At 59.7% G+C, this 9,684-nt stretch overlaps 1 protein-coding gene across 2 annotated transcripts; it reads right to left on the minus strand.

Moving 5' to 3' along the window:
* Positions 1-4,467: 4,467 nt before the first annotated feature.
* Positions 4,468-9,061, minus strand: KRT15 (keratin 15). Of its 2 annotated transcripts, XM_059671003.1 has the most exons (8): positions 8,459-9,061; positions 7,468-7,550; positions 7,191-7,347; positions 6,588-6,749; positions 6,371-6,496; positions 5,969-6,189; positions 5,540-5,565; positions 4,468-4,825 (listed from the first exon to the last, which is right to left on the minus strand). In XM_059671003.1, exons 1-8 carry the CDS (start codon positions 8,948-8,950, stop codon positions 4,731-4,733), a joined length of 1,362 nt encoding a protein of 453 aa, XP_059526986.1. In that variant the 5' UTR covers positions 8,951-9,061; the 3' UTR covers positions 4,468-4,730. The 2 variants fall into 2 exon arrangements, with proteins under 2 accessions (XP_059526986.1, XP_059526987.1); XM_059671004.1 differs by lacking the exon at positions 5,540-5,565 and having other exon boundaries at positions 4,468-4,807; positions 5,931-6,189.
* Between the last annotated feature and the right edge of the window lie 623 nt (positions 9,062-9,684).

Raw genomic sequence — 9,684 nt, forward strand, 5'->3', positions numbered from 1 at the left:
TTACCCAGCGGGTGTCAGCACCAGGGAGAGAGCCAGGGAGTGCTGCAGGTGCTCAAAGCCCTGTGAACCCCGAGATGCGCCGACCCCTGACCTGGCCCGGCCCTTCTGCCCCAAACTGATGGCTCAGCTCTCCCTCTGAAAGGGTTTGATTCAGCCCAAACCAGGAGCTCTGGCTCTCTCAGGAGAGGATCAGAACTGACAAAAAGGTGATTAATGGAACCTGCCAGGCACGGAGTGATGATCTCCCCGGGGCTGCTGAGCAGGTTCTGGCCAACGCCTCTCAGAGGAACAATACCTCAGATCCCGCAAAGCCCAGCAGCGCACACATGCCCCCCTCCCGGGCCAGGGCACAGCCCTCCCCGCCCCTCCTCTCCCCAGAAGGGACTTTCGGGGCCTTGACACAGGAATGCTGGCCTCTGACCCACAGGGAAGCTGGGCCTCCCGGGGGAAGCTGGGCGGAGGTCCGGTGCTATCCGAGGCATTGCTCGCTGGTCTGGAGCTTTCTGCTTTGCGTTCTGGTGAAATCACACCACAGTCAGTCCCCTCCCCAGGACGCTTCCTGGGAAGGAGAGAGAAAGCTGGTACATGAGCACCCCCTGCCCAGGAGGCTGCCCTTAACCCGCTGAGTCCGTCCAACAACCAGAGGGTGCTTACTGGCCCTGTTTTATCGATGAGGCCACTGAGGTAAAGGGAGACCAAGCCACTTGGCCAAGGTCACCATGAAGTCAAGATTTAAACTTGGACCCTGGCTCTCTCGCCCCCACCCGATGTCGTCATAGAGACTTGCTAATGAATGATCTCCCAGTGTTACATTCTGTATGTGTTTAAAGATAATAAAACAACACTAGTTAACATTTCTTGAATGCTGTGTTAATCACTCTACATGCATGACTTCAAAACAACTTGACTATGGGGTGTGGGGGCGGCCAAGGAGAGGTCAATGGGGCGGGCGGGGGGGAGGGAAGGAGACTTATGTAATACTTTAAGTAATAAAGAATTAAAATTAAAATAAATAAATAAATACATAAATAAATAAATAAATAAATGTAACGCAGACCCCAAAAAAGGCAACTTGACTATTTTTATCATACCCTTTTTTCAGATGAGGAACCTGAGCCCCATGGAGGTTAAATGCATTGCCCAAACTCAATGGCCCAAACTCATTTGTGTCAGAGCCAAGACTTAAACCTCTGGTTGCAGAGTCTGTGCCCTTAGCCACTGGCTGGTAAGCCCCTTTCGGGCCAGTGTTAGTGCCATCCTATCCAAACAGGGGAATCCTCTGTTCACCTCTCCATGCTCAGGACCCCATCCCCCAGGCCGAGCTGGCAGGCGGTCCTGCTTCCCAAGGTGGCACAGCCGGTGCAGCTGATGCCCGATGGGTCAGCCGTCTAACGACTGTCTCTGGTGTGAGCGCCAAAGCTCGGGGCTTGCGAGGACACTCACAACGCTGTCTGCTGGTCTGGGGTGAGAAGGATGGAAAGCAGGCGTGGTCTCCAGTGGGGTCACCCCAGCTCTGAATCTCATGGGAAAGTTGCCAGCTTCTTTTCTTCTTTTTTATTGTATAGCTTTTTTATTTTATTTTAATATTTTAATTGATTTTTAGAGAAAGAGAAACATGGATGAGAGAGAAACATCATCGATTGGCTGCTTCCTGCACACCCCCCACTGGGGATTGAGCCCACAGCTTGGGCATGTGCCCTGCCGGGAATGGAACTGATAGCCTCCTGGTTCCTGGGTCGATGCTCTACTGCCGAGCCACACCGGCCTGGCAACTGCTGCCAGCTTCTCATTCCCCTGTACCGCCAGTTGCCCACGGAGGGCCAGGTGAGCACCAGGTGGGCACACGCCCAACCTGCTATCAGACACCCAGAGCCATGTCTGAGGCAGGAAAGCAAAGGGGAAGCAAGTGCATGCGTTAGGTCAGGATCTCTTTCGCGCCCTGAGGACACAGCAGTGCCCAGAGTAGACATGGCCCCGCTGTCTCAGGTCCCACAGTCCGGTTCCCCTCTGAGTCCCAGCTCCCAGAAACCTTCCAAACCATCGTGTGCAGCCAGACTCCTCAAGTTAAAGATGGGCCACTGAGGCCGGGAGAGGGACAAGGACCAGCCGGAGTCCTCAGGGGGAGAGTGGTGGGCACATCACACGCTTGCGCTAGGTAGCCCAGCCCCAGCAAAAGACATGCCCAGGGCCCCAATCCCTCGTCTCAAAGCCGCCCTCTCTCATGGGGAAAAGGGAGGCCCAGTGCCTGAGGCTCAGATTGGCTGGAGGCCAAGCCCAACCTCGGCCCAGGAGCAGGCAGGAGGCGGGCCATCTCTGCTGAGACTATTTAAGGGCTCGGCCTGGCAGAGCTACCCCTGGGTGTGGGCAGCTCACTCCAGGGTCAGGCAGGGGCCAGGGCTTGGCAAGTCCGAGGGCCTCCCTGACGGCCCTCCTGGAGCCTCACTCAGCAGAGCAGGCCCCGGTGCTGCAGGGAGAGAGAGAGACAGCCTCCCTCCCCCTCCCGCAGCTCGGGGACCAGCCCCCAGAGAAGGCCCCACCTGCCTGTCTACAGCTTGCGGAGGTCATTACTCTCACAAAGTAAAGGCTGAGAACACCTGTGCCGACTGCTTCGGGCCTAAGACTTCTCCACAGAGGCCGGAGGCGGTGAGGCAGGGGCAGCCAGGCCGCTGGGTCTGAGAGGTTCAGGAAGGCGCCTGGCCGTTCCCAGGAGGCGGGGGACCTGGCCCCTGGTGCCTTGGGCTTCAGCATAAGCTTAACCACAGCACGAGAGACCGAGCTTAAATGGGAAGACCATCTTTCAGGCCGTAGCGGCTGCAGGAGGCTGCACCAGGCTGCCCAGAGAGGTTAAGAGGTGGGTGTCCACTGGGTACTTCCTGGTAAGAAAGGTGTGTCCTTCGTCTGTCGCCCTTGTGACGCCAGGGGAAAGCCGGGGTCTGGAACAGAGACAATTCCCAGACTCGGTTTCCCTATCTCCCAGCCCGTGACTTTGCTCACGTTACTAACGTCCCTGGGCCGCGGGGTCCGCTCCTGAAAAGTGACGCTGAAGGCGGACCCCGCTTTTGCAAAGCTGTTGGGAGAGTGAGTGAGAGGCCATTCGATGAATGCCTGGCACAGCCCAGGACTTCATCAGTTGTGTTTGCTTCCTCCAGCCCCAGGGAAAGTGTGTACTCAGGAGACTCATTCTAGATTAAATCTCCCCCAGAAAGCACGGGGAGCCAGCTTTTCTCCAACCGGAGCTGCGGGCAAGGACTTTTATGCAGCGAGACCCAGGAGCCCCCTCTCAGAGGGCTTGGCTCTCCCCCAAAATGATTTGATTCTCAGGATCACAGAGGCACCCCCTCCCCCAACCTGCTCTTCCCAGAGGGCTAAGAAACCAGTTCTCCCTCTCCCCACGGACCCAGCCCAGCCACAGCACCCAGAGGTCTCCACTTCCTCATTCCCTGCCCTCTCTCCAGGGCTAAGAATCCCAGAGGAACCAGCCCCAGACCAGAGGCAATAAATCAGGTGTGCGTGGTTACCGCGGCTCTAATGGGCCGGAGCGTGGAGACGCTGGGGTCAGGGGAGCAAGAGCGGGGTTTGGACAGAGGAGGCCAATGGGGGTTGGTGTTGCTTTGGATGCAAGCTTGGGAGAAATCAGGGAGGCCCTCCTGGAGCTGGTGTTTTTCTCTCTGGGCACTTGAAGTGTTTTGTGCAGAGGAGTTGGCGACTTCAGGGGGCAGAGATGGGAAGGGCTCTGCCACCCGGAGGTCAGGTGTGCCTGGCTGGGAAGGAGGGAGGTTCAAACAGCACCTGGGGGGAGGAGGGTCCTGGCAGTGAACTGGGAAGGGCTGCGGCCTGAGGCCCAGAGGAAGCCCTGGTCTTGGAGTCATACAAATGTGGGGCTCAGCCCCAACCCTGCTGCTTACTTTAAATTCAACCATGAGGCCACTGGCCAGTCCTGCCTCTCCCCAGCTTCCTCATCACTAAGATGAGAATAGCCAATCCTGACTGCCCCCCCCCCATTGTATTACAGGAGACCCCGTGGGTGGGTGTGCCCAGCACAGCGCCGACCACACAGCAGGGACCCGGTACACTCCATGCAGCCAGTCACGCGGTAAGTCATTAGTCAATGGTTTTACATAAAGCATATTTATTCCTTTTGTAAGCTACAAAAATAAAAAATCATGTCTATAAAAAAGAATCATTCGTTGCTCTGCCAAGTTCTGTGCTCAGTTCGCAAAACCGCTTTGAGGAAGCGCCTCCTCACCCACCCACCCACCCCCGTCTCGGGCCCCCATGATCACCGAATGGAGTCCATCAGAACAGCAAGCCACCCAGGCAGCGTGGGCTTGTCCCGGGGCCCTGGGCACCCCAAAGAATGAATTACACCCTGCAGGGAAGAGGCCAAAGTGGGGGGAGACGTCAGCGTGTGGGCCCTGGGCGTCCTCAGAGGCCCCGACAAGAAAAACTGGACGCACTACCAAGAGATATTTGAAAAAGGAAAAGCGATATTTATTGCCTGGACAAACACCACACCGTAGGGATGGCCTTGTTACACAGTGAGGAGGGAGAGCTGGCTGTTGGGGGGTGGAGGGAGGGGAGAGCAAGCGGAGCTCCCAGCTAGCAGACCAGGACCCTCTTGCTGGCACCGCTGAAGGCAGAAGCGAGTTTGCTCGTCCCGCCCCTCTGGCCAGTCCTCCGTCAGCCTGGGAGGGTGGGCGTGTGCGGGACATCTCTCCTGCCCTGGGCACTCAGATCTCTCTCTTGCGGGAAGAAACCACCTTCCCGTCCACTGACTCCTCGACGTTGATGTGGAGTTTGCTGCTGCCTCCGCCGCCCAGGGAGGCTAGAAAGAAGGAGCAAGCTTTAGAGTGGGGGCCCTCCCCGCCCTCTTCCACTCCCAGGGGGCGGGACCTTGGCTGAGTTCCGGGAGAACTGGGCAGCACCCCTGAGAGTGGCCACTGGCTCCTCCTTCTAGAGCTGCCAGAAGGGCTGGGGTGGAATTACTCATCGCAGAGGAGGGCGGTGGCCGCGGCAGGTGCCCGGCAGTGAGCACGGATGTCGGGGGTTTTAACTGCACGTGAACAGGGAGTCCTCCTGGGCATCGCAGCCTAAGTGCGTGGCGGTGGGGCCTGGGGGAGCGAGGCCCTAGACCCGTGGTTCTCAACCTTCTGGCCCTTTAAATACAGTTCCTCATGTTGTGACCCAACCATAAAATTATTTTCGTTGCTACTTCATAACTGTCATGTCGCTACTGTTATGAATCGTCATGTAAATATCTGATATGCAGGATGGTCTTAGGCGACCCCTGTGAAAAGGCCGTTCGACCGCCAAAGGGGTCGCAACCCACAGGTTGAGAACCGCTGCCCTAGACAGAGCCTGCTCAGCCTGGGAGGTTCTCGATAAATCTTCAACCCCAGCTCCCCCGGGGCTGCTAGAGGGTCCCCCTGGGCGTGTCCCCACCCGACTGGCATACTCGGCCTCTTTCTCCTCCCTCATTCAAGGGGAATGGAGGGTTTAGCCACGCCCCTCCCCACTCAGGAAGAGCGAAGCCTCTTACCTTCTCTGGTGCCAACGCCGGCCATCCTGAAAGAGGGGGAAGCAGACGTAAGCCAAGGCTCGGCAGTCCTCCCCAGCCCCCTACACCCACCACCCCCACACCTGACTTCTCTAGAGGCTGCGAGGTGGTCCCGCCATGCCATGCACATGCAGGCAGATGCTGGTCTACAATAGCACCCCATCTGCTTCATGCATGGAACGGAACCAGCCTTGGCCCCACGGCTGCCGTGTGCAGAAGACACACAGGTCCAGAGAAGTGATGTGACCTGCGCAAGGTAACAGCCAAAGACCAGCGTGCAGAATCCAGAGCCCGGCCTCTCGCCCCGTCCTCTCTCACTGCAGCACTATCAACCCCCTGGACGGCGATCCCCCACCCCCACCCCCGCCACAACTGGCCCCTTCCTCCTCCCTCCCTCTGCACCCGGCCTGCCTGGCATCCTGGCCCTCCAGCAGGTTCCGGTAGGTGGTGATCTCCTGCTCCAGCCGCGTCTTGATGTCCAGCAGGAGCTTGTACTCCTGGTTCTGAGCCTCCATCTCGCTGCGGAGCTCACCCAGCTGGGTCTCCAGGCTGCTGACGAGCCCCTGGATCTGCTGCAGCTGCGTGGCATAGCGGCACTCCGTCTCCGCCAGCGAGCTCTCCAGCCCGGCTTTCTAGGGGGACAGCAGACCAATAGGCACCACGTCGTCGGGCCAGAAGGAAGCACCAGGGGCACGGGGAGGGGTGTTGGATGAACGCAGGGAGCCCCCTGTGTGGGGGTTGGGAACACCAAGGCTTTATCCGCCATGGAGGGTGGAATAGACTAGGGTTGGGGGGGGCCGGGTGTGGCCATACCATGCTGAGCTGGGACTGCAGCTCGATCTCCAGCCCCTGCATGGTGCGTCTCAGGTCTGTGATCTCTGTCTTGCTGGTCTGGATCATCTCTGTGTTGGAGGCCACCTCCTTGTTCAGCTCCTCGGTCTGTAGGTCACACACAGAGAAGTGAGCCCCATGGACTTCCTGGGAGACTTGGGGGGCTGGGCAGGCCGGGAGGCCAGGAGGTCGGGCGCACCTTGCTGAAGAACCAGGCCTCGGCGTCTCGGCGGTTCTTCTCAGCCATGGCCTCGTACTGCTCCCTCATCTCGGCCAGCACGCGGGTCAGGTCCACGCCCGGGGCCGCGTCCATCTCCACATTGACCTGGCCGGCCACCTGGTTGCCGAACTCCTTCATCTCCTGCAGGGTGGTGACAGAGGGCAGGAGAGCAGAGAGTCTGGGGCCCCCTATGCCAATTGTTCTCGGTCCCTAACTCACTGCGTGACCGTGGCTCTCCCGTACCCACCCCACCTGCTTCCCACGGCGCAGGAAGAGGTCTGATCACCTGGGCCCCTCCGCTCTCAGGGTCTCTCTTCCTCTCTAGTGCTCCCAAGGGAGGATCTCAAAACAGCAGGGCCCTTGCATGAGCTCATGAAGCAGATCTGGACAGCAGTTCCCACGGGCCACCTGCTCTGGCTATGGATGAGGGAGGAAAGGGGTCTGGGTCACCAGAGAACAGTACCCCTTCCTCTCTGTGGGGACCCCTGTTTTGGAGTTTATGGGGTACATTTCTGAACCACCAAGCCCTTCAGACAACTATGAGGAGGCACCAGCGGCCCCACTCTGGTCTCACCACCCCACCTCCTCGTGGTTCTTCCTCAGGTAGGCCAGCTCCTCGTTCAGGCTCTCGATCTGCATCTCCAGGTCCGCCTTGGCCAGCGTCAGCTCGTCCAGCACCCGGCGCAGGCCGTTGATGTCAGCCTCCACGCTCTGGCGCAGGGCCAGCTCGTTTTCATACCTGGGAAAAGAGAGGGAGCCCAAGCTAAGGAAGGGCGAGGGGTCTGGGCTGCTTGAGTTGGGAAGGAAGGGGGGGGGGCGAGAAAAGGGGGGGAAGGGGAGGGGCGGGGCAGGAACACACTTGAGTCTGAAGTCGTCGGCAGCCAGCCTGGCGTTGTCAATCTCCAGGATGACCCGGGAGTTGTCGATGGTGGCCGCCAGGATCTGTAGAAGACAGGCAGTTGGTGCCAAGAGGATCCCTCTCTTCCCTGCTGCTCTCCCCCAGGTCATCCTCCCCCCCACCTCAGGGGATGATCTCTCCTCTGCCACCACCAACAGAAGCCTGTGGGGCCCCTGGGGCCGAGTCCACCCTTATCTCGGGTGCCCACCACTTGATCTGCCCCTGTCTCAGGGGCATGGAAGACCAAGGAACAAGGATTGCCTGGCACCCCCTGTGGGAATAGAGTGGGTGGGGTGGGGGTGGGGCTCTGACAACGGCCCTCTCAGGGATCATCCACCTGCCTCCCCTTGGATAGCTCGGAGTCGCTGGCCCCTGCACAGCCTGACCCAGCCAGGGATCTACAGGACCTCCCATCCCCAAAGCCAGTAGGAGGGACCTGGAGGGCAGCTGAGGAGGGCATCTCACAGCTGAGAAAACCGGCCCAGGAGAGCAACAGGGTGAGTGAGTGGGCAGCAGAGCCCATAGAAAATTCCAGGTCTTCTAAGCCTCAACAGTGCTTTTGGCACCGAAGACATCCTCAGAGGGTGTGGCAGGAAGCCCTGTCCTCAGGCTCCTGCAGCCACAGCCATCGTTCTCGCAGAAGACAAGGAGGACACCTGCTCTCCAGGGTGCGTGGTTCAGGGAGAGCCGTTGCCTTCTGTCTCTGCGCCCACCTTGGCCCCCGGCGGTCCTGACCAGATCCCAGGACCGGCCCAGCACTGCCAAGGGGAGCAGATGGGTGCCGGCGTCCAGGCCTGGGAAGCATTCCCTGGGCTCCAAGTTTGCCAAGGTTACCCACTGGCAGTCATTGCCCGGCAGGAGAGGATTCCCTCGAGGCAGCAGGAGCACGGATACTAGAGGTGCGGGCAGGGCACCAGCCACCCGCCCCCTCCCTCTGACCCCTAGGACTCACCTTGTCCCGCAGCTCCTCGATGGCCTTGAAGTAGTGGCTGTAGTCGCGCGCCGGGCTGGCCGGGCTCTGCTTCTGGTACCAGTCTCGGATCTTGACCTCCAGGTCAGCGTTGGCCTCCTCCAGGGCACGCACCTTGTCCAGGTAGGAGGCCAGGCGGTCGTTGAGGTTCTGCATGGTGATCTTCTCGTTGCCGGAGAGGAGGCCGCCATCGCCACCCCCGAAGTCAGCAAAGCCACCGCCAAAACCCCCACCATAGCCACCTCCAAAGCCACCACCAGCCCCTCCACCGAAGCCAGAACTCATGCCGCCCCCGTAGCCCCCTCCGGACCCCGAGGAGACAAACCTGGCAGAAGAAGCCGAGATACTTCGGCTTCCACCGCTCCCATAAAGACTCCCCCCACCAAAGCCACTTCCCCCGCCCCGGAGGGCACCCCCCCGGGGAGAGCCACCTCCAAAGGTGGAGGAAGAAGTCTGCAGAAACGTGGTGCTCATGGCCAGGCGGCTGCCCGTGAGATCAGCAAGCGCAGGAGATGTCGGCAGGAGGTACAGGCTGCCCCGGGACCAGCGTGCTGTGCCTGTCACCCCCCGGACCTGGGGCTCCTTATATACACCCCTCGGAGGGTGTTGTGGGTTTACGTCTCCTCCCCCAAAGGCAAGCCAGCTCCTTCTGCATTCCTGACAAACACAGCTGCCTGCACACCTCCATGTGGCTGGTGTGGAGTTTTTCTTTTCTTTTTTTTTTTAATGCAACAAAAGAGATGATTCAGAACGAGTGGTGTTGTTGCCCCAGGCCATGGTTTTAACACTTGGAGTCCAGGTTCATTTCCACACTCCAGGTTGAGGATGCGGAGTAAGTCGAATCACACACAGAGCAGCTCAGGCCAGCCCTAGCCTCAGCTGGGCTTCTCAGCTGCCCCCAGCCCAGGACCCTGGCCCCTAGGTGGCCAGCCACCTGCTCTCAGTTCCCATCCCTGCTCTGTGCTGTCCAGCTCCCAGACCCCATGTGAGTGCCTGCAGGGCTGCGGGAGAGCCATGGCCCTGGGGGTCGGTGGGCAGAGGCGCAGGGAGGGATGCAGGGATGCAGGGCCCCTGGGGACCGGCTGAGGACAGGGGGTGGGGTCTTGAGTCGAGCTACAATTGAGGTGATCAGCAAGGACAGCATCTGTCACTACCTGGATGGTGCAAATGGTCTCCCCTCCACCCTCCCCGAGCCCCAGCCCACGGCA

The sequence above is a fragment of the Myotis daubentonii genome, chromosome 16 (genome assembly GCF_963259705.1).
Source record: "Myotis daubentonii chromosome 16, mMyoDau2.1, whole genome shotgun sequence".
NCBI classification, from domain to species: Eukaryota; Metazoa; Chordata; class Mammalia; order Chiroptera; family Vespertilionidae; genus Myotis; species Myotis daubentonii.